General features: G+C 37.0%; 2 protein-coding genes across 2 annotated transcripts; one reads left to right on the top strand and one right to left on the bottom strand.

The window, feature by feature from the left end:
* The first annotated feature begins 84 nt into the window (after window positions 1-84).
* Window positions 85-25,352, top strand: LOC139314319 (tetraspanin-18-like). Its single transcript, XM_070939907.1, has 9 exons — window positions 85-110; window positions 3,992-4,043; window positions 4,623-4,730; window positions 6,227-6,418; window positions 7,002-7,076; window positions 7,489-7,587; window positions 10,335-10,514; window positions 11,359-11,442; window positions 25,287-25,352. The coding sequence occupies exons 1-9, from the start codon at window positions 85-87 to the stop codon at window positions 25,350-25,352; spliced, it is 882 nt and encodes a 293-aa protein (XP_070796008.1).
* LOC139314320 (alpha-1,6-mannosyl-glycoprotein 4-beta-N-acetylglucosaminyltransferase-like) lies at window positions 18,493-25,462 on the bottom strand. The gene is given in 4 exon segments (XM_070939908.1): window positions 18,493-19,651; window positions 22,242-22,389; window positions 25,308-25,415; window positions 25,418-25,462. Coding segments are annotated over 4 exon segments (1,449 nt in total). The 3' UTR covers window positions 18,493-18,503.

The raw sequence follows: 25,462 nt of genomic DNA, 5'->3' as shown, positions 1-25,462 counted from the left end.
GCATAGAGTCCTCAGAGCAACTGCCAGAATGGCTCCTAACATCTCAGGGTTTGAGCAGTGGTGTTAGCAACTTCACTATAAACAATGGTGACAACGGCAGTGGTAGGAGGGTAAGGGGGCAAGCAGCAAGAGAGGGAGAATCATGGAAAATCACAAGACAGACCTCTGAAGGCTATATTTGAATTGTGGGTAGTCCCCAACAATGAATATGTGCTAACTCTGTAAACAGCTGACTCTGTAAACTGCTTGTGGAAGGTTGTAAAGCACTGTGAAGCGATATATATAAATGCTATAGTGCTATATTAATCCATGGTTAATCAGGGTTTTGAATTCACCCAATTTTTTCATATTGTCAGGGTACACTGAACCACAATATGTCTGCCAACAGTCTTAGTTTGGTTGAAACAGCAATAATGTTTGTTAGAAAATGCCCTAAATGCCTGAAAATGATGCCCTGTTCAATTTAGGCTGGTGCTGTCATCCCAAATAACTTCTGAGATGGAGCTGCGTTATGTTATCATGAAGAATGAAATGGTGGGTGCTGTCTTTGCATCTTCCTCAACTGAACCAATGCAGCAACACTCATCCTTTGTCTCCAGTCCATCTCCTTGATGTCTATATCGCTGCTTGCACCAGTACTTTTACTAATGAAATTAGGAAGTTCAGAGAAAAGAGAAATGAACAGAACTTGGAATATAGGAGTCAACAGCAAAAAATGCTATGTGCCAGAAAGAGAGAGAGAAGGCAAATGGCTTTCCCTAGGCAGTGTTTTATTCCCAGGCAGAATTTTTGACACACAAGATTTTTTCCCTACAGTCTGATTAGATGTACAATCCTTGCTTATTGAAAACATTATTGTTAAAATAACTACTATGCTGACATCAATATCTAACCACAAACATCACAAAACTAAATTCATTTCCTCACACTCTGCAGTTAAAAAGGCCACCAGGGAAAGGAAACATGCCTTTTTGTAAAACGTGCTTGATTCTCTACTAGAATCCACATTATAAAGGGAATAGAGAAAATTAAGCATAGGATAAACGCAGTAAGTAAACTTTTTAGTAAATGCTTACAAACTAAAACCCTCAAGAGAACTGATGAGCTTTCTGCCAGTAGAGATAAGTAAATGCAGCACTACTTTTCCAGTCCCCACCCTCCCACAATTTGTTATGTGCAGTTAGTTCTCATTCTTTGGGTAGTCTACATTCTGGTCTGGGTTTAGGGGAAGAATGTTCTCATGCATGTAAATTATGTTTATCTTATTTTGGTGGATCAATGCTTTTCAGGCTTGAGAGACAGAATGCCACTGGGGTGAAGGGAACAATGACAATAATAACAAGCAAATAAATAGAATTTTGTATATCTCTTTCCCTTATTGTGAATATTGATAAACATGGTACTAATGATACAGCTTTTGACAACATACTAAGCTATAATGTGATTAGTTAAGCTATTATTCAGAGTCATCTAAACTGTTGATTACATAGTTTTTTTTTTTCAAATAGCAATAAGTATACACTTACTGTATACACTTACTCTGCTTATCAAACAAATACCTATTTACAAATGAATCAGAAATGTTGCTATTATGATCCCATAACAGTTTTATCTACCTCCCCACCGCCAATTAACACTGAATATATTTGCTCTTTCATATTGGAACATTTACATATCTAAACAGAACATATCACCTAGGTCTTAAGAGCTACTGTACGATGACAATTTGTTAGCAATTTTTTCTCACCTGTTTTATTTCCATTTAGTTTTTTTAAAAAAATAATTTTAAAATGAGAAAGAAAATACCAACTTCAAATACACCTGCATTTCCAACAATTCCTCTGGGTGCCACATGGACTCCAGAGGCATCAATAAGTAGTTACCCAATGCTTTGTTTGCTTTTGGTTTCCAGCTCTTTTGTAACTGACCACAGCCACCATGACTACCATTTTGTGAGAGTGTCCATTACCTGCTTTCAAAATTTCAGATGAGTCTCTCTCTCTCTCTGCATCAAAAAAGTTGGAGAACCTTAACATTCCCTATAACAGAATGTTATAACAGGCCTATATCCGTTTTTTTCCTCCCTGATCATGACATTTTCTATTTTTCAATCATTACATTTCCTTCTGCATACGTCCATCAATAATTTTATATTTGAAGCTTCTGATTCCTTTAAAAAAAAGAATTAGACTTTCTCTACAAGTTTACACTTCCAAGTACTTAAATTTACCATTGTTCTATTTAACTGCAACATAATTCAAGCCAATCATAACTTCATATTCTTACTTTATACTGTTTTGAAAATGAGTAAATAGTCTGCAAAACTGTTTTCCAGGATATTCCATAGTATGTATAGTATACAAAAGAGTCAGCTGGCTGCATTCAGTAAAGTGGTTAACTTTTTAATGATAATTTTAGTAAATGTTACAATTAAAGAATACAAAGTAAAAAAATAAAATAATAAAAAGAGAAAGTGCAGGAAAGGAAAGTAAGAGAAAGAAAATAAATATTTAAAGAACTGGCTTCTCAGTTATATGCAGTATAAACAATTTTTGTAATTTATACCTTCTCTTAAAAGGCAACAAAAGATTTCTTCTTTCTGTAGCTCATCATATCTTATCTACAAACCCTTAAAGCTTGGTCATTCAATCCTGGTGAACAAAAGCCCATTAAGGCGGGATGTCAAACTTGCATCAGCATGACGGCATCACGTGACGTATCTGAACTTTTCCCCCCTTTGCTAGCCTGGGCGGGTAATGGCCAGCACGCGATGCATGCGGGCTGCGAATTTGACAGCCCTGCATTAAGGGTTGCTAGAGATAACAACATACCTATTTTAACTTTGATCACATAAACTATTTCATTTTGAACAATCTTGATCCTTAATCCCCTCAAATAATGTCTTAGAACTTGATTTATTTTCATTTTTTTCTTTGTTTCTTCTCACAAAACTCTTCAAAACTTTAACAAGTCTCCTTTGTAAATTCAATTTGGAAAAGTTATCTAGGTCATTCTTTTGGTTTGTTAATTGAGTATCCTTTTAATTTTTAAGACTTTATCTGGTTTCATTTGTATATCAAGTGTAGCATCTTTTTTTATATAATTCTTGTAGCCTGCCATTTTTAGATTGCTTTCAGATCAATCTTAACCCCGTGTGGTAAAACTTGTTCTTCTTCCATAATGACTTTTAAAAACAGCCTATCTATAATGGCAAACACTCTTAAAATTAACTTCTGGATCACAAATATCCATCAGTGTGTAAAAGTATTTTGCTCCATTCTGTATTAGTAAGTCAAATTTAAATGTTCTTTTCCTTTAATTGTAACTTCAGTTCCTTCTGGTTCCCTCTAGTGTCCAATCTTCAAAGTCCCATCCTAACATGTTTTTTAAAAGAATTCAAAATAACAGCATTTTCCTGTGGCCAGAATTCTTATAATGAATTTGAAAATCTTATTTCAAAAACATTTGGATTCTTGGTCCCTTTTTAACTTTCCAAAATCAATGTTCTAATCATCCTTTTGCTGTTTATTAAAACAATTTTTTTAAGTCCTTGTATTTAAAGCCTCTTTTGGTAAGGATTGAAGGAAACTCACCCATGCCCAATAAAATTTGTCATTCCAATGGTTTCTAATAGCAATAGCAATAGTGCTTAGATTTATATACCACTTCATAGTGCTTACAGCTCTCTCTAAGAATTTACATTGTCAGTATATTGTCCCCAATAATTTGAGTCCTCAGTTTACTGACCTCGGAAGGATGGAAGGCTGAGTCAACCTTGAGCCGGTGAGAATTGAACTGCTGGCAGCCGGCAGTCAGCAGAAGTAGCCTACAGTACTACATTCTAACCTGAGCCAACACAGCTAGATAACTCTAATAGCTGAAAAGCAGTTAATAAGCAATTTAAAAAAAAAAATAGAAAAGGAAACATGTGAACCTGGGGTTATTTTGAAGTCACCAAATGTAGTGAAGATGGTTTTCCTTTGTCTCCCAGAGCTCCAAACGGATGTCTCCTCGCAAGAAGCAACTGTCTGGAGAACTTATGGGTAATTTCAAGTCCTCTCCTTGTCAAGAGAGGAATTACGAAGAGATTTTAACAGAGCCAGAAGTCCCCAGTAAATAAGTTAACTTTTCACGTAGCTGTAATATGCTTTTAGAACTGCTGATCTTTATATATCTGTGCCACTATTTACATACAAGATTTGAAGCATACAATAAGCTTCTAAATTGCCCTTGCCCTACAACCATTAGAAACCTTTGCAATCATGAACTACTGTATCTAAAGATATTAGATGTACAGTTTGCCGAAATTTCAGGTAACATATTTAGTTTTCAGAATAGCTAAATACCATCCAATTCAGATAAATGTTAGCCAATTTTAAAAAACCAAGATAGTGTTAAACAATCAGAATAGATGTTCAGTTAAGAATGCAGGTTCATTCTGGGCAATTTATGAACAAGGTAAGACTAATATTACCAGTATATATCTGGTTTAAGGCTGAATAATAATAACAACTGTAACTCATTGTCTAATTTAGGTTTGCCATTTGAGTACTGTATTCAGATAAAGGATGATAAGATAAAACTAAGACAAACCCATATTGATCTCTCTCCTTTCTCTCTAGAGATTGTTACTTATTTCTGCCGAAATCCAAACAACTCATATTAGCCTTAAAATGGATACTGTACTTTGCATGAAATACCTGATGTTTTTCTTCTGTGTTCTGGTGTTTGTAAGTATTATAGGACTGTGCTTAAAATAAATCCCCCTTCAAACTTGGTTCATTACCTAAATGAGAACTGCTTAAGCCTCGTGCATCATCTCAGGTGGATGGTCGGTTATCTTATTTGCTAAAATCTGAAATGCTTCCTTATCGTGCAGCGTTCCTCAACCTTTCCGGATTTGTGGACCAGTGGGGATGGGGGATGGGGGAGAGCATGGTTCTGCACAAGTAAATGGAGCTATGCGTGCTTGCTTCTCCCCCACCCCCCGCTGCTTCTGTGGCCCGGTTCCAAATGAGCCATGGCCCCAGGGTTGGGAACCCTATTGTGTATATACACAGTGGAGAAAAAACAGGTATGCTTATAAATGCTAAAATTCTTATAATGAAATAATGAAATTCAGGAAAACTCTGATAGACTGTACTTCAACATAAGCAATGCCCTACTGGATTAGATCCAGCAATTTGTTGTCATAGATGCCAACCAATTAAAGAAGGAAGCCCCACTAATTCCAAGCAGATAGTCTTCAGAAACAGTCACACGGCCATCAGTGCTAATAAAAACTGATTCCCATGACTCCCATGAATTTCTCCAACCCATTTTTTAAAGGCCAAACTGGTAGCCAACATCATTCTTGTGGAAGCAAATTCCAAAATTACATTGTGTAAAAAAATTTTTTTTTGCCCAATTCTTCCAAGATTCAGTTTCATAGGCTTACTGTATGTCTAGTTCTAGTATTTTAAGAGGGGAAAATATTCTTGTCTCCTTTATCCACACCATGTGTACATTTATATGCTCGATCATATCCCCTTTTGGCATTTTACATTTGCTCACATTGAATGATGTCCACCATTTGTTATTTTTGTCCTGTTATTTTCTGTTTTATGTGTAATTTTATATGTCTAGGACAGAATTCTCAAATTTTTAAAATTCTCAATCTGTGTTCTGTAGATCAACATTGGTCTGCAGAAATTCACCTGGTGGTCTACCACAAACTCTTATGAATTCACCAGCAATCTGCAGGAAGTTTGCATGGGACTAGCTAGCCTCTTTGGCTAAAGAAAAACAGTAACCTGCCATACAATAGATAATTTCTGGGTTTTTGCTAAAAGAAAATACCTAGATACGTTGAAAAATTGTCTACCTGGAATGGGATCTAGAGTTAATATTCTTCCAATACTGCCTCGTTCCTCTGAAATAGAATCTTTGCAGCTTTAAATTGCCAAAAGATTTTCCACAGAACGCTGATATGTGAGACTTGTAATGTCTGTTAAAGGTGTGCTTCGGTGTCCAGATGGCAGCCTCATAGACCTCTTGTTAATCTCGCCCAAAATTGTATCCAACTACCCTTGCCTTATGAGCCAGTCTTCCCCTTGGAACTGGATTCCTAAGGGAATACTATTTTCTCATCAGAAAAACTGTTAGCTAAGTTAAACACTGCTAGAATTTTTAAAACAGTATTTATAGAGGACTTTTACATTGAATGGTTATTCTGTGTATTTTTCAGATTGGATCACTCTGCCTTATTATTGTGGCTATCTGGGCAATAATTGACCCTAAAAGAATTCTGGATATCCATCCAAACTATTTCTTAAAAATAGCAGCTTCTATCATCCTCCTTATGGGTCTACTGCTCTCATGGCTGAGCTATTTGGGCATATATGCAACTGTTGCTGAAGATGTAAAGCTGTTGAAGAATGTAAGTGAAGGGAGTTCACTGGTATGAAGACTGAATATTGATGCAAACATACATTACAAGAGATTTGTAAGTTTGGAATTCATATCATGGCTTTGAAACATCATGTGCAATGGCTAAGAATAATGCAGTCCGGTAGTTGTGAGACCTGTGGTTTAACCCTGCATATTTCTACTAGATGCAGCAAAAATTATTACGAGAAAATGAATTTAGGATTAAAGTATATTGTCATTAATAGAGATCTCCTGATTAGGCTGATACATGACATCCAGTTGTAACATTTTGTACGGAAGCATTGGGATTAGATCCTCCCATGCTATGTAGCATATCGGACAGCAAAGTATCTCTAGCAGTTTGTGTCTTCCCATGTGATGCTTTGAATCCTTAAATCTTCCATAAACATTCTTCAGAATGTATTTTGAGATGTCCTCCTGGTCATTTGGAATTGTGGGTGGGGAGGTCCATCTCACTGCCATCTTGGGGATTTGATTGTTCTCCATGAGGAGAATATCACCTGCAAGTTGTAGTTTTTTGTGTATGTATGGAAGAGATGGGCCTAATTCTGCATGTTATTTTCACTTTACAGCTCGTCATAGTGGTCCTGGTGATCTCCATTGTGAAGCTTCTGGTCACTATACTCCTTTATTTCTTTGCAGCAAAGGTAATAATGAGTCAGGGATTAGACCACATATCTGAAATTTCTCATCCTTATTGCTTCCTTTGCTATCCTAAAACCTCCAAAACAGTTCTATTGCTTTAAGAACTCTCTTCATATAAACATGAGCTTTTTTCATGTAGACATATCTTTGAATCAATAGATTCCCACTTGCTAGAGAGGATCATAGGGAAATAGATTGCTTATTGAATTTGTCATACACTGGCCTTGTGGATGAATCTTGAGGAAAAAAATGCCTCTTCTTTGGATTTCTAATGTATAATAACTGGTAGAAGAATATTTAGAAAATATGATTGCTGGCATAAAACTTCACATGCTTTGACATCTCTATCATGTCTACTATAACCACTTGAGGCTTTGTACTTGGTAGCGAGATAAATTCTACACTTTTTTTCAGATCCGTGACAAATACCTTGTAAATCAGCTGGCCAAGAAGTATGAGGGAGATGATGGCACTAATGTATACTCTAAAGCTTTAAATGGCTTCATGATCATGGTAATCAAGAATGAGCAATAATTTTATCTTAAGGTCATGAGATTTTGTCAGTCATGTACATTTGCAAAATGGTATATAACCACAATATGTAAAATGAGTGTGACACCTAAATATTATATAAAAGTCTTATATCCAATGCAATATGTTCTCTCAAAAGCCTTAAAATTGAAAGAGGAATTAATATAAATGTTATATTATAATTAATATAAATTCCTTTTACATGTATTTCAGAAAACAAACAAGTATTGGCTATTTCCTTAATTAGATAAATTGAAATTTGTATACTAATTTGAAAGAGATGTAATCAAATTGATCCGTGTTATCATTTAGTTGAACATTTTTGAAGAAAATCGAAAGATTATACAAGAGTTTTTAATAAAACTGTAGGTTTAAATCTATTTTCCTAAGGACATACAAATAAGTAACAAAACAAGTTAAATCTTTTTTGTTGTTAGGTCTCAGGTGTAACATAACAAAATAATGAAAAACTAAAGTCTTTCTTTGAATCCATGGTACCCCGTTTCCCCGAAAATAAGACATCTCCTGATAATAAGACCAATTGGGCTTTTGAGCGCATGCGCTAAAAATAAGCCTCCCCCAAAAGTAAGCCCTCCCCAAAAATATTTAAATGCAGAGCTGGAAATCATCTTGCTCCACGCATCCCAAAATAATAAGACCTCCCTGAAAATAAGGCCAAGCACTTATTTCGGGGTTCAAAAAAATATAAGACAGTGTACTTGATACTATAATATATAATAATGGCTTAAAAATTAACATAGCACAAAATAATCTTAAAGGATCCTTTAACTGATTCTTAAAACAGAAGGTTTTGCTCATATTTAGTCTCTGTTTTTAAGTTATATCAACAAAAACTTGTAATAGATCACCTCTATTTATAGAAATATATTTTGGATAGAAATACTTTATTTGAAAATATTTCTCTCTTTAAAATTACATATGTGTGACCATGTGTGTGTATCGGGGTGGGTTTTACTTACCTTTACTACTGGTTCACAACGGGAGCACGCTCTCTTCGCTTGCGTGCACTTCGCTTGCATGCACAGAAGCTTTTGCGCATGAGCAGATCATCAATTATGACATCCGGGGGTGGTGGTGGAATCTCCCGCCACTTTTACTACTGGTTCTAAAGAACCGGACAGAACTGGGAGCAACTCACCACTGGTGTGTATCCCAACATAGTAGGAGCATTAGAGACTGTGAGGCCTAGGCTGGGAGAGTGGCTCCAACAGATCCCAGGAACAACATCAGAGCTCTCTGCCCTGAAGAGGGCAGTGCTAGGAACAGTTAAGATAATATGCAGAACCCTTAAACTCCCAGGCCTCTGGTAGGGGAATAGAGATTGAGCAGGACACATACGACCCATAGGGTGTGTGTGTGTACATGTGCATGTGTGCATTTCTATATTTGCCTTGCTATGTAATATATAGTATATGAAGCCATTCTTACTTAAATTTAGTTAAACTTTGATTATGTATACATATAGGTAGCCCTTGTTTGGTAAACATAGTTAGGACTAGAAGCTCTGCTCTTAAAGTAGTTACTAAATGGCAAATCATGTAATTGTGACTGTTCTTTCCTTTTCACTCTCCTCTACCCTTTGGAATACTTACCCTGGGGCTTGAGGCAACTTACTGGCAGTTGCTGCCTATAAATTACATGATTAATTAGTTTCACATTTTCTGTTGCCCTATGGGAATGCTCACCCCAAACTGGGATATTTAGTAAGAAGGGAATTAATGTTTGTATTAAATTCATTGGAGAGGAAGGACTACAATAAGTAATCAGGCACACAAGGGGGAATACACATCAAAAGCAATGTGCTGGGAACAGCCATTATGCTATGCAAACATAGCATGATGTTTTATATTTTCCATTGTGTGCCCGCTTACTCTATTGCAATCCCTTCTTCTCCAATTTCTCCCCTAGGGAGGAGGAAAAAAAAGATCCATACAGAGATTGGTTGTAATTTTTCTTTCTTCCCACACTTCAGAGTAGAAAATTTGGTTAAACAAGTGTGAGGGAGAGTAGCTGTTTTATAGCTGTTACAAAAGTCAAAGAAATTCTGATTAAATTTTGAATAGTTGTACAGATTTTAAACAGGAGCAAGTGATCCTTCACTTACTTTAGCTATAAACCATTTAGGACTTTCACTTAAACAGAGTGATAACCAGTAAAATTACAATACTGGTGCACACAATGCATAAAATGAGAGTTATAACTTGTTCTTAATAAGCATTCCTCATTCCTAGGGAAAAGCTTCAGACATTAGCCTTCATCACAATATAGGCACAACCATTCTAATCATAAACATAAAACTAGTCTAGCATCCTTAAATACAGTTACTTCTACATCTTGTTTCTTATAAGAATTAACCTGATACAGAAAGAATAGAGAAATGATATCCAAAGATGTTGAAGAAAAATGGTAAATAATGCAAACTTATGAAAATTACCTTTTCTAAATACTTTATCACCATTTATCATTACTACCGGACATTATTATGAAATTATCATAACATGATACTATTTATTGACAGCCTAATGTCACTATTCTTGAATTCTTCTAAACACATCAGCAAAATAAAATAAATAATCCCAGGAATTGTAGAGAGAAATGGTTGCAAAAACTTAGAAATTCAGATAGCAGAAAGTATCTGAAAGTAATTAACTTAATTAAATAACTTTAGGGGGCTAAGATTTTATTTCTATACTTTTGTTCTTTTTTAGTTTCAGTGTTGTGGAATTTTAGGATCTAGAGATTTTCAGGATGCTGAATTTTTCAAAGAAAAGCAGCCCCGTGACTCATGGCCACAAGCTTGCTGTACTCGAGGCAAATCCCCTGAACCTGAGGAAATTCTGGATGTGAAGCTCTGTCAGGAAGGAAAAGATGGATATGTCAATAATTTAGTAAGGATGTTTGCTCATCTGCATGCTATATAATCACTGTAATCCTTAGACAAAGAGTTCTAGAGAGAAATTTACTGATAACTGTTAAATAGGACCTTTATTGATATAATTGCTCTCCTGCTTTGGACTCTAATAATGTAAGTAATTAATATTTGCATTTTTAAAATTCTCACATGCTTGTCTGCCAAAAGAGAATGTTGAATCTCTTAGAAAGTTTAGCATCTTATTCATAAGTACTGACTCAAAGGCTGACATACACAACAATTATTAGGAGAGCAAATTCTGTGTAATGGTTAAGAAGTTGGATTAGGACTGGCAAAACCGAAGTTCTAGGTCACACCTTAGACACAGAAAAAAAGCTGAGTGACCTTGGGCCAGTCATTTTCTCTCAACCCTAGGAAGAAGGCAATGACAAACCACTTCTGATACGTTATCACATATCATGGACTTGTCCACATAATTGCCAGGATTTAGTTAAAATTAACTTAAATCCCCCTCTCCCCAAAAGGTGTTTACGTTATCACTGGAATATCTTTTAAGGTTTATTTTAGTCATGCGTACCAGCTTTACAATTTAACAATTGCTTTTCAGCATATATAAATTCAATTTGAAACTATCAGTATCAACTCTCAAAATAGTCCAAATATGGTGCTTAAATTGGGCCCCCCTTTTCTTTCAAAGGAATTCTCAGGACGTGTAGAGAGGATGAGAAACCATCTGCTAACCAGATATATAGTATAGCAAGCCCTTCTACAAGTCAACATCTTGAGAGATATTCATGTTGTGTATTTGGGTTACTTTAATGCTGGAGAAATTTGCATAATGATTCTTTTATTTATTATAGGGCTGCTCCCAAGTAATTGCATATTTCTTTTCTTGGTACACATGGACTTTTGTGGGCTGTTGTTTAGGAGTATTAGCTGCTGAGGTAAGCAGGCATAAGTCTATTTGTGAAGTAAGCTTCATATTTTCCTTTGGCCCTCCCCCTTTATTAGATTCAATAATGTGGTTTATTTAATTTAATGTGTTGATTCTTTCCAGAAAATACAAACCATGGCTAACAAATTATAGCTTCAGATGATCAGCATTTGATGTACTTGTTTTTTATTTGCTTTATATCCCTTGTGAAGATTCTCCCTAAAAGAGTATAAATTTATTAATTAAATAAGTTTTACTTTGGGTTTCAATCATGGGCAAAGAAAATTACTTCTCTTGATATATCAAAATCTCTTATAGAAATAATGGAACTACACAAAAAATAAGAGGGAGGGGAGCTAGTTTGTTCCTAAATATTCTGATTTCTTACTTTTTTTTTATTAACCAGGCATGATTTCCTTCTGGAAAGAGGAAATTTGCTTCTTAAATTGATGTTATATTCTAGCTTAAACAAAACCCTGAGGCAGTTTGGAAGTTGAACTAATATATCCATCTTGATATTTGTTTCAGATATTTGTTATGGCAACTGCATGGTACCTGCATCGCAAATTAGATGATTGATCTAGCTTGCTAATTCAGGAGAAAATTAAACATACAATACTGGGAAAATGTATTGGTATTTCATGTTTTAGTTTTTTTTTTAAAAAAGGATAGAAGCACTATCTTTCAGATACTCCAAAACTTGAAAGGCCCAGCTGAGGAATCATGGGTACAAGGTACCTGCAGCCCTAGTAGAGCTGTGGGGGGTCCTAGTTGGAACACCATTGTCATCTCAGGCCCTGCACCTACTTTTTTTTATCTTGGTGCGTAGAATAACAGAGTTGGAAGGGACCTTGGAGGTCTTCTAGTCCAAACCTCTACTTAAGCAGGAAACCCTACACCACTTCAGACAAATGGTTATCTAACATCTTCTTAAAAACTTCCAGTGTTGGAGCATTCACAACTTCTGGAGGCAAGTTGTTCCACTGATTAATTGTTCTATCAGGAAATTTCTCCTTAGTTCTAAGTTGCTTCTCTCCTTGATTAGTTTCCATCCATTGCTTCTTGTCCTACCCTCAGGTGCTTTGGAGAATAGCTTGACTCCCTCTTCTTTGTGGCAGCCCCTGAGATATTGGAACACTGCTATCATGTCTCCCTTAGTCCTTCTTTTCATTAAATTAGATGTACCCAGTTCCTGCAACCGTTCTTCATGTTTGTTTCTTTGCCAGTGTGAGAAATGTCTCTTGCCTTCTAAAGCCCCTTTCTCTAATACATGTTAGCCCACTGGAGTAAATTTTATGTGAGAGACTCATAGTAAGTTGTGTTCTTATCAAGTATTTCAGCCCTGCTTAAAATGCCTTGATTTGGTATTTTAATATTTCTCATTTTAGATCATCACTGTAAATGCTTTATCTGCATTGCTGTTTGCAGGGGCATAATACTACCATTTGTGTATTAATAACAATTCAGTGGGTATTCAATAGATGCTAGATGTAAAAATGAAAAAATGGTGACAAGAATTCAAAAAACTACATGTACTGCTGGTTGGTGAAAGAAAGGATACTCTTGGTATTTGAATGTTACTGCAGTTCTGGCAGTCTATTTGACCACAGTACATGGACTGGTATGAGTGTTAGACATAGATTATCCCAATCCCATTCCTTACCTCAGACAACTAAAAATGATCAAACAACAACTTTGCCAATTTAAATTGTTTAAAGGTGAGGGGGTGAAGGTCTATAGGCGGGTTCAGAAAAAGTCAAGGTGGTGATTGCAACTGTGTGATCAAAGCTGTACCTTTTTTTTACTTGTGTCATGGCCACTAGCTTGATTTTTTTGAATCTTGGATTCCCCTGGAGTTATTCCTTTATTATATCAGTATTCAAACATGATAAATAAATACACAAGATGAAACTCATGTATATCCTTTAAAAATAGAATAGAAGCAAAATATATGCCATAGTACTATTACTAACAGACTATAGAACAATATGTACAGTCATTCATGCCCTAGTCAACTCATGGCTCAACTACTGCAGTGTCTTTACATTGATCTGCCCTTGAAGAATACTTGAAGCTTCAACTGGTCCAAATGTAGCAACATTGACAGTGATGGACATGCGTCTCCGTTATGTACACTCACCACCTCAAGATCCTCATGGAGCTTGCTGGACTTCCAGGTGAGGTTCTATGGCAGATTAGATGTCTCTGAAGACAGAAAGAGCTGAAAGTAGTGAATGAAAGCCAGTAGTGATTTCTAACCAACAAAGCTTTTCTGGATAAAGGAGAGATCAAATGATTGCCCACCTGCACTCTGGACCTCTCCTTGTGCTGAGATGGGATGGAAGTCCTGTGGTTTTCTCATCAGTAGATGGAATTGGATTGAAGAAGAAACACTGTGCTCACATATGCAAGTGCAGTCTTTTAAAGGATATTCAGTTTGACCAAATGCTCACTTTAATTACTTTCATATAGTCAATTAACAGTTGGAAAAAAAATGGTCTTTGAAAGCAACAAGACAAAAAGATAGAAGATGGGAGGAGGAGAAACTTGCTTTTTCATCTTTGTAATTGACTTACTTTCACTTTTGAATTATAAGTAAAAGAATGGCAACCATCAGAGCTGCAAGGGTGAGGGAAGGAGAGGATTATTGGAGTAACAATCTGTAAAGATGAAAAAACTTAAAAAGCAAATTAAAGAAACTACATGACAAGAGAGCCACTTAGTCTAGTGGTTAAGGCACAAAACTAGAAAGCAGGAGTTCAAGTACTGCCTTAGCCATGAAAGCTGGCTGGCTGATTTTGGCCAGTCACTGTCTCTCAACCCAACTCACCTCACAGGGTGGTTGTTGTGAGGAAAATTGGAGGAATGTGTGTTGGATATGTTCACTGCCTTGAGTTACTAGTACAAACACAAGTGGGATGTACATAAATAAAATAATAAAATAAAGGAGAAGTTAAATTAATGACAAAGTGGAAATTTTAGAAAGTGAAATAGAATAATAAATAGAAAGATGAGAAAAGGTTTAGACCCATGATGGCGAACCCATGGCATGGGTGCCCAAAGTGGCATGTGGAGTCATGCCTTTTGGCATGCATGGTGTCGCCCGTTCCTCTTCTGGGTTTCTGGTGCACATGTGCCCGCGACGATCAGCTGGCCTTTGTGTGTGCAGCAGTGTCGGAAACTAGAAAAGCTGGTCTTCCATTTTCCGGGGTGAGCATGTGCGCCGGCCAGCTGATCGGCACCTGCGCCTGCACAGCAGTAACCTGAAGACTTGCTGACCAGAAGTTCATTTCCCCATGCCAGCTCCTCTTCCTGCTCACGGCCCAGACAAGTGCGTGAAGTGCTCCCTTTTTGGCAATCGTTGCCCCGCATGCATGCACTCCCTTTTCAGCACTCAGTGCCGAAAAGGTTTGCCATCACTGGTTTAGACAATGTGGCTTTACTGGGATTGAAAAAGAAATACTTGAGATTTACAGCAATTTCAGAGAATCCTGGAGAAGACACCAGAGAAAAGGTTGTTCAGTCTTCGACAAACTTTTTTTTGGAATAGGATGGTGACGCTGCTCTTGCTGAGAGAGCGTCTTGTGCAATTTAGCAGCTGTGAGCCACTGCTTTCCTCTAAGTCCCATCCAGAAGCAGCAGCCTTGTTGAATGCTGTTTCTCTCAACCGCAGCGCTTTCCAGATGGAACTTAAGAGGAAAGCGGCGGCTCACAGCTGCTAAATTGCCCAAGACGCTCTCCCAGCAGTGCAGAGAGAAACAGCCATTGCCCCAGAGAGCAAAGATTGAAGGGACTAGGCCCAGAAAGGCTGCTTGGTCGAGCTTCGCTGTGGCAGAAGCCGCGCATGCGTGCGCTCACATTTTCGGTCAACTGGTGGTGTAATTATTTGAATCCCACCACTGACTGTAAAGTCCTACTTTCTTATCTGAACTCTTCAGCTTTAGGTGTATTCTGTAATTCAGATTCAAATATACCCTATTCCTTTAATTTATTTGGAATATTATTTCTTATTCCTTTTCTTTATTCTGTATAACATTATTTACCTGAAAGGGGATATTTGGTCAATACAAATGTACAATCCAAATTATGTGTTAATATATCATGTAGCTACTTCCAGGGAGCTTCTCTCCATTATAGAGATCCTAATTTTCAGTACTCTGCAAAAGCTGTATTACAAATACTAATACAAGCAGCATAGTTTACATTGTTGTTAATTTTATTTTAGGACACATCTATCTGCATATTAATTGCCTACATGGGAAGTCACTGGCCATGCTAAGAATTTTCCAGATATGCAAAAGCAAAAAGAAGGAAAAAAATGCTTCTGAGATTTAGAGAATGTCACCTTATTCCAGTAGATTAGAAAGTTTTGGTTCATATTAAGAAAGCCAAAAAACCCCAAAAATTCAGAATAGACAGTATAACTTAACCAAAGGGGGGGGGTCTATAGTTACTCATATTAGTTGGATTAGTTACATTTTATGATAGGTTACACTTTAAATATCATTACTTTAATGTACCATGTTACATTATATTGCCACATAATAAATCTGTATAAATATTTGATTATATTTTGATTCAAATATGCCTGAGAACAGAGTTCAGAGAACAAAATCACATAATAAAAAGGAATCCAGAATTAAAATTCAGAATATATGTTGAAATGGCAATCAATTTAATATATAATGATTTCCTGTAAATCTTCGATAGTTTTTTAAAATATGGATGCAAACTATCCATGAGGACTTTGTAATTCTTATGGAGAAATCAGAAATGTTGTTAAATGGCTCCCAATGTGTTTGTTTAAAGAAAATTAGAAAACCTGAATAAAATGGAGTTGAAAGTGCTCAGTAGAATAGCTATCACCTAAGGTTGGGTCAGTTGACTCTGCTGTAAACAGCTGCTTTGCTTTGGGCTTGGGCCACAGAGTAAATTTGCATTCCAGGTGACAATGTCACATTTTATGTTGATCTGAAACACCTTTTACAGTTCTTTTTTCTAAAAAAAATTATTTTTCCAAAAATAAAATACAAATACTGAATAAAAGAAAACAACGAAGTAAGAATTATAAACAAGATACAGAAAAATGAAAATGGAAAAAAGGTTTATGCAACAAACATAAAATTAACAGTAAACATATGACCTCCACCCTAGTTATCTTTGTATACAGTGTCAGCTGCAAGGATTGTGTGTGCCAAATATTGGAAAGAAAAAGGAATGTGCTGACACTGGACAAATGGATTTTGAAACTGCTGGAATTGGCAGAGAGGGCAAAATTAACTGTGTTGATTAGACACAATGGTTTGGATAAGTTTGGAAGCCATTTATGGAATTTCTGCAAGTTAAATATAATAAGGGACTATTAGCAGAGGGCTTTCAATTTAATATATTTTGGGGCATTAACAGTTAACAGCTTGTATCTCACACAATCTAATTAATTCAATCCCTTGCATTGCGGTTCTACAAATGGCTATACATTTTTCATCTATACCATACTTGTATATTGTATATTACTATTTTACATCACATTCTCTTAACAAATATCTCAAATATACAAATCTATTATCAAATTGACTAAATAACAGTTCACTGTAAAAAAGTTGTTAACTGTTAACCCTCCCAAAATATATTAAACTTCAAAGCCTTCTGTTTTCAGAAATACCATATAGGTCAGTATTATTTTGTTGTAAAGGTATAACAACATAATCTTGCAAGTCTGAATATGCATCATTCTTCCTTCATCTATCGTTATGTGATCTAGAGAAGGGCTTGTGCGAGATATTTTCTCAAGTTACTTTCTTGACTGAGGTTCAGGCCTTTTTTTATCTGACTATTGTCTTGGTAGCAGTTCTTCCTCCTAACTTTAAGGCTATTCCTTCTGCAGAATGATATGAGTTCTGGAGGACCAAGGTTGGGAAAAACTATATTAGATTATGGGACAGCTGTTTAAATTACATTCATTAGTCAGCATTTTATGTAAAATATTATGCAATCATAATTTTAAATTAGAAAGATTCATTAAATATGTGTCTGGACACATTTTGTTAAGAAAAAATATCTAAAAATATTTCTTCAGCAGTGCTGATGTACAAAATATCGTTCCTATGGTTTTAGAAAAAAGATTGCACTTCTGTAAAAATTACTTCATCTGTGAACAGTTAGTTACTCACCTGAGTCACTTATTGTCCTGTCATTTGCAAGGCCGTGTTGCAAGGATGAAAACCACAGAAGTGACTCATTGGCCCTACTTACTCCTATAGATATATTTAAATCCTTATTGAAAACCGCCGCACACAAAGACAATCATTTTTCTTTATGTGGCTTCTCAATTCAAGTACTAACAGTGATGGAGCTAGAACAAGCTATCTCTGAAGCCAAAGAGCCCATCCTTGAGTTTGATTTAGAAGTTAACAGATCTAAAGTTACACATTATGCTTCAAGGAACTTTTATCACATCACCTTCATCTCTCTAAACTATCATTTAAAGATACTAAGCTTGAATAGCAGAAACACAGGAAGTTGTTTTTGAAATACAGTTGTTTCCTAATACTTAGCTTATTTCAGCTTCCTATCTCAGTGGTCCCCAACCTTTTTGGCACCAGGGACCTATTTTATGGAAGACAATTTTTCCAAGAACCGGGAAGGGTGGGGAGATGGAGAACACAAACTAGATTCCACACAAGTGCAGTTTCACTTTCATTCGCTGCTCACTCCAGCTATGCAGTCCTGTTCCTAACAGGCCATGGATTGGGTCCTATCATACTGTTTTTTCATATAGAGCTACAAACCTCTCTTCTTGTGGGGAAAAACAGATTGATGCAAAATAATCCTGGAAAGACTCAATTGGAAAAGGAGGGTCTCTGACAAGCAGAAGACAATGCAAGTTGTAGCCATCATTTGAAGAACATTGTTAGTGGGCTTTTATGCTGTAAGATGATCAGATATATCATCATTAGGACTGAGAACACAGAACTGATTTCTTCCACTGCATCTTCGATTCTTATATCCAGAAAGGATCTGTCTGCAAGCAATGTTCTTATACTGTGAGACATCCTGATGATTCAAATGGAGTCAGACTTTAGGCTTTATCCAGATGCTTATGTTACTTATGATCAATGAGTCAGACTGAGTGTTAGTTACCAAAATATGCACACAATTAGGGTCAAAGGTGGTACTATTCTCTAGGTTCTGCTTGTCAAAATTTCCTTTGGCAAAGTGCCCAATGGTGATATAGTTAGCACACCTTGGTCTTGATGTATGTGATTTGTAAGTGCCCAATGCTACAAGCCCTTCATGGAGATAGCAATCTGGGTACTCCTGAGAGCCTGTATAGATCTGGATGCGGAAGATGGGGGCAGCCTGCCTAAAGAGAAGTGTGAAGGAGTTGCCAGCAGAAGGGGCCTTACCCCAAAAGTAGCCTATCACACTACTGTAAGCCTTACTGGGCGTATAATCCTGAAATGTTCCAATATCGGTTATTATATCTGCTGGGGGATTGTCAGGGATCTTAGAGAAATCCTCTTCAAAGTCTTCATCTTTCAGTTTGTTTAGTGTGCCCTGGAAGGAGGAATAGTGACCAACATGCTGGAAAAGGGATTGCCTGAAACGAATTTCCTCCTTTTGTGTAAGCAGGAGACGGAAATGCACAAAAAGCCAATCACAAGGCATCTCTTGGTAAAAGAGCATGAGGAATCGAGCAAGCCGGGGGATGTCAGTAGAATGGTAGAGCTTGGCAATGTAACCAAGTTTGGAAAATTCCAAAGTGACCCAAGAGGTGCCCTCCTGGGATGCCAGATTTCTTTTGATTACTGTGAGGAAATGTTTGGTGCAACGGACATCATCCTCAATCATGAGGTAGTAGGTGGAGAGGTTGGATGCAAAGTTCATGAGGTAAGCATAATCAACATTCTGTTTTGATCGAAAGCGCACCCGTTCCTCAGGATCATTAAAATTCCTTTTTAGGCCTTCCAAGGGAGGGTAATACTCAAGAGGTGTGTGGATAACTACTACATTTCTCTGATGGAGCTGATCAGGAAACCTTCTGGCAATTTCCAACGCCATTTGAGAATTCCACTTATGGTCTGTATCCGTTAAATGTACCACCACCACCATTTCCTTCAGCTCTTCTTCTGAAGATTGTTCAAAGATGGATGTCAGGGTATCCAGGAGATAGTTTTGTCTCATCCGCTGGATAGAACAGAGTCCTAATGTCAGAAACTCTGCAGTGAAAAGAAAAAATGTATGCACCTTGTAAGTTTGAATCCCGCTACCCAGGGTGTCAAATCACATACCTATTTGTTCTGTATATTTGCAGCCTTATGTAGCTGATATATGCATCAATCAACAAGAAACCCAAGGCACTAATTAAAAACAATTGTCACTAGGTTTAGAATAAACAAGTAAAGTAATTTTGCACTGATGGAAATTATTACAAGAGACAGTAACAACTCTAGTTTTAGGGATTTTAAAATACACTGCTCAAAAAAATAAAGGAAACACAAGCAGAAGACATCCGAGATCGGAATGAATGAAATAGCCTTATTAAATACTTCATTCGTTACATACAGTAGTTTTGTGTTCCCTTTAGTTGTTTGAGCAGTGTATAAACTACTGTATGTAAAGAACACAGTATTTAATAAGACTATTTCATTCATTCTGATCTCGGATATCTTCTGCTTGTGTTCCCTTTATTTTTTTGAGCAGTATATTTAGACAAATTCCACGTCCAGGTGTAGAGACAATAAATAGAAAAGGAGAGATGACTGCCTTCATGTATGTTTTCAAAAAAAAAGTTACTATCTTATGCAGCAGAAGTTTTATTATGTTCTGTGTTCCTATATCACTTTCATGCATTGCTAAATGAATGTAATTCTCTAAATCAGCCTTTCCAACACAACATGTTCGTTATGGGACGGTGGAAATTGAACTCCTGTTATCTATACATGGAGCCTGATTGGAAAGCCTGGGCCATTTAACAGAAACAAGAATCCTGCAATGTAATAAATCTGTTAATTTCAAACATGTTAGGTCATACTTTGTTTTTATCTCCTTTAAATATTCCAAGAAAAAACTATAGCTACCTGGAACAGCAGTGCATTTCCTTAAGGTGCATTGACAAATTTCATTGAGTTTACAATATGCAGCTACTGGTTTGCTGGCAGTCAAATCAGAAATAAAGAGAAGGAAAAAAATGGCTCTCCACGATAAAAGTACAATAAAGCAAGGAGCAGAAGCATGGGGGAGGATGAAGCTGACCAAACACCAATAGCTGCATATTTCTTATTTCCATCAAAAGTGCAAGTGCAGTGCAGTGCATCACTTGTGATGACATCACAAATGACACTATTCAACAACATTTTGGTGTGGCACCAATTTTAGAGAAAATTAGAGAAGGCTGGCTCTGCTGGTATGGACATGTCCTGAGAGCAGCACCTTCCACCATTGCCAAGACTGCCTTCCAACTAGAAGTTAATGGCCAGCAACCTCACAGGCGTCCAAAACGGAGATGGCAAGACACTATCAACAAAGATATGCAAGCTACGGGTCTGCACTCTGGAGACGCAACTGACCGTGCAAAGTGACATTTGATGATCCGAAAAGGGGATTGCGGGAATACACTAGGAAGAAGATCAGCAGTGTAGGTGACAATGGCTCCATAAAGGCATATTTGGCCAATTGCCCACAACAGAGACACTCAATCCAGAAGTACTACTGTTCCCTCTTAAATCAGTCACTCTTCTTTTTATATTTCTTAGGCAGTAGGAAAGATATAAAAGGCAGTTTGGTGTAGTAGTCAAGGCACTAGGCTAGAAACCAGAGACTGTGGGTTCTAATCTTGCCTTAGGTACAAAGCCAGCTGGGTAACTTTGGGGCTACTTAATTTCTCTCAGCCCTATGAAGGAAACAATGGCAAACATTTCCAAAAATGTTGCTAAGGAAACTGCAGAGACTTGTCTAGGCAAACTTCAAGAGTCAAAACTGATTCAAAGGAATCACACATACTAAAAAAGGATATATAGTAGGTGCCTATTCCTCTGCTTGCATCATTTCCTCTCCTTAACTATAACCCACAATTCTGATTGCTAAAGGAGAAGGGAGACAAATACCGAATTAACCGTTGAGCTGGAAATGAGACACACCAGCCAACTGCATCCTCTTGAGAATGAGAGCCTGAGCAATAGCAACAGCCCCATTCCTTCTCTACTTGGAAATAGGAATGAAGAATGATCTGCCATTATACATTCTGCTCTACCAGCTCTATTACCCACCGGGTGGCAGCATGAGGCTACCACTGAGCAGAAAAAACTGCATAGTTGTCCTATCTTTAAAGATAAATTGGCATGAATATTATTGCTCTTTTGACTAAAGGTAGGAACAGAGCTTTATTTTTGCTTTAAAAACCTTAGCCACCACAAAGGCCTGCTTGTTTTGATGTCCTAAAATGAATTCCATTTATCTTTGGAGCTAGTCCTTGACGTTACAACTGTTGCACCACCACATGATCACAATTCAGGCTCTTGGTAACCAGCTTGTATTTGCAGTGACATGATTGCTATTTGTAACCTTTCCAGCTGGCTTCCTGTAAGGAAAGTCAACTGGAGAAGCAGAATTTGCTTAATGACTCGGTAATTTGCTTATTATCCATGCTGATTCACTTAAATGCCTGTGGTCAAAACGATTATAAAATTGGGTCTGGTCATGTGATGACTCCTTTTATGACTGCACTAACTTATGATGGAAATTTTGGTCCCGCTTGTGGTCATAAATCAAGAATTACCTATATTTGATCTGCCTTTTGCTGCTACTTACTTTTCTGGAGTGGAGGCAATCCAGCAAGGTAGTCATAAGAGATATTCAGTGTGTTGGTGGCATTGATAAACTTTCGGAGGCTATAAACGGTCCAGTGAGTTGCAATATTGTGCAGACCCACTGTTTTAGCCCACTTCTGAACATCATTCTGTGAAGAAAGAGACAATAATAGTAAACTTTCACCAAATCAGTACAGTAGCTTTCTATGGCTATGAAATTATTTCAGTAAACCAGGACTAAAACACAAAAAGTGTCTCTGAACTTCCAAAGTTTAATAAACCTTTAAAAAAAAAGAAAGAAAAGAAATGGAAACTCAGTATAGAATAACAGAGTTGGAAGAGATTTTGGAGGTCTTCTAGTCCAGCCCCCTGTTCAGGCAGGAAACCCTATACCATTTCAGACAAATGGTTGTCCAATCTCTTCTTAAAAACTTGCAATGTTGAAGCATCCACAACTTCTGGGAGCAAGTTGTTCCACAGATTAATTGTTCTGTCAAGAAATTTCTTCTAGGTTGCTTCTTTCCTGGATTAGTTTCCATCCATTGCTTCCTTGTTCTGCCTTCAGGTGCTTTGGAAAATAGCTTGACTCCCACTTCTTTGTGGAACCCCTTTGTGGCAACAGACAGGAAGCAGCAGGTGAAGCTAAGTAGAATCACATCGGATACCTGTACATTTAGCACAGGGCCCCCCCAAGGATGTGTGCTCTCTCCACTTCTCTTCTCTCTATATACCAATGACTGCATCTCAAACGATCCATCTGTTAAACTACTGAAGTTTGCAGATGATACAACAGTGATTGATCTCATATGAATATGAATCTGCATACAGACAGGAGGTTGAACAATTAACCTCATGGTGCGACTGGAACAATTTGGAACTGAATACACACTTGGCCAATAAAGAATTCTATCATCTTTCTTTCCTTCTTTCTTTCTTTCTTTCTTTCTTTCTTTCTTTCTTTCTTTCTTTCTTTCTTTCTTTCTTTCTTTCTTTCTTTCTTTCTCTTTCTTTCTTTCTTTCTTTTCTTTCTTTCTTCCTTCCTTCTTTCTTTCTTTTTCTTTCTTCTTTCTTTCTTTTTCTTTTTTTCTTAAGATATTGGAACACTGCTATATGTCACTCCTAGTCCTTCTTTTCATTAAACTAGACATACGCAATTCCAGCAACCATTCTTTATATGTTTTAGCCTCCAGTCCTCTAAGCAGCTTTGTTGCTCTACTCTGCACTCTGAGACTCTGCAGTCTCAGTATCTTTTTTTACATCGTGGCAACCAAAGGTGGATGCAATATTCCAATGTAGTTTTATCAAGGCATTATAAAATGTAATTAACACTTCATGTGATTTTTTTATTTTTATCCCTCTGTTAATGCAGAGGGACCCCATTGGCTTTTTTGGCAGCTGCAGCACACTGCTGGCTCACATTTAAGTGATTGTTCAATGGGTCTCCAAGATCCATCTCACAATTAGTACTATACTATACCTGTGCATTTGATTTTTTATTGCCTAAATGTATTTCATCTGATTACAAATATCTGGAGAACAAGGCCATTGGTTGAACATCAAGGACCAGACTTATGTCTGCTGCTTCTGCTTTTTATTTGTGGGGTGGGGCTATACCTGGTGCCAATCAAAATTTTCTGTGCATTCATTCATTTCTGCCTGGGTTGAGGGAGAAAATAATGATTTAAAATAAGCCTAAAGGAGGACAGATTTTTATTAGTTGAAAACTCCATATTGGCACCTACCCATTTATCTTACAAATAAAACTACAGGACAATGTTCTGTGTATTCGCAATACCTGCAAGTCCTGAAATGGTGAGTCAATGTTCATAGGATGTCATAGGCACCGTAATGATGCCTTTTGTTGCATTCTGCAGGAGTGTTTCATTTTAGGTAAAGGAAATCTGCTTTCCATCCCATTGAATACAGATAACTCTTCTTCCATGTATGCTAATAAAATATTAGTTTGGCAGCTATATAACGAAAAGTCTCCTTTAGCAGGCAAGTCTGGTATCTGAAGTAATAATAATCTTCTTAGGAACTGGAAATACATTTTAGTTTTGAAGCAGAAGTCTCTATATATGCCACTGCTTCACCCTCTGGTTCTAAAAACTCTTGCCATGACAAGGTTGAAGATAGATGTGTCTTAGAATTTCATTCAATTCATATTTTTAAGAGTATCAACTAGATCTGTACTTTCTAGACTAAGATGCTGATTGAATTTTTGCATTCCCAAGTTTTATGGAACTGGTTTGTTGTTGTGGCTAGGGCATCAGGCTAGAAGCTGGTAGGCCCTGAGTTCTAGTCCCATTTTAGGAACAAAGTCAGCCAGTCACTGTCCCTCAGCCCTAGAAACAGGCAATGGTAAACTACTTCTGAAAAAATCTGCACATGCAATTGTCCATGCAGTTCTCAGGTGTAAAAACCTGACTTGAAGGCATACACACAATTTTTGTGACACATGTTTTAATTAAAAGACTGCATTTTAGAATAATAATAATGCATACTTAGTGTAATTGTTTTTTTAAGAGTTAGATAAAATAAAAATTTAATGGTACAGATGTATGACCTTTGAAGAAATGGACAGAGGCTTTTCTTCCCATAGTGGCCACAACCTGGATGGAACACTAGTTCTTTCAAAAAACAGCACTACACTGTGCTTTCCTTACCTCAGACAGTATCGGGAGAAAACTAGGCAGCAAATTGTCAATTCCATCATTATTTCTTTGTACAGATCAGCACTGACATTCTGCTTGATTTTCTGTCAAAAAGTTTTAACAAGGGGCTGCTAATTTCTAGGCTGCTTATCTCTATCCTCATGTTTACTATAAAACGGTGGACAAATCAGCATGAAAATAGAGAACTTGCATCCAAGAGAGGACATAATTTAGTTAAAACAGTTTCTTGAAAATACTCAAAATTTATGAAGCAATTTTGGGACTTCTAATAGAACAAGAACTCAACAACATGTGTTATTCTCTCTCTCTCTCTCTCTCTCTCTCTCTCTCTCTCTCTCTCTCTCTCTCTCTCTCCTCTCTCTTTCTCTCAGCAAATGTGTTGTTACACTTACCATCACAAGATCTTCATGGTGCCAAGAAGCCAGATTCATGATTAGTAGGAACAGAAAGAGAGAAATGGCTGTTGCAAGTGATCGTTTCAGGGAACACCTCATGACAACAGACACTTTGGAAAGAATGTGTTAGAAGCTAGTGAATTTGCAAGCAT

The sequence above is a fragment of the Pituophis catenifer genome, unplaced genomic scaffold, assembly GCF_029215685.1.
Source record: "Pituophis catenifer annectens isolate HBS135680 unplaced genomic scaffold, rPitCat1.0.hap2 SCAF_3, whole genome shotgun sequence".
Lineage (NCBI taxonomy): Eukaryota > Metazoa > Chordata > Lepidosauria > Squamata > Colubridae > Pituophis > Pituophis catenifer.
Note: the sequence above shows the minus strand (reverse complement) of the source record. Positions and strands in the feature narration are given on the sequence as shown.

Bases quoted from the DNA above. Each gene is read 5' to 3' on its own strand.
- LOC139314319 (XM_070939907.1), top strand. From the start codon at position 85: ATGGTGACAACGGCAGTGGTAGGAGG. The intron at 7,588-10,334 runs GTAATCAAGAAT...GTTCTTTTTTAG, and splicing joins TAAATGGCTTCATGATCATG to TTTCAGTGTTGTGGAATTTT. The intron at 10,515-11,358 runs GTAAGGATGTTT...TATTTATTATAG, and splicing joins ATGGATATGTCAATAATTTA to GGCTGCTCCCAAGTAATTGC.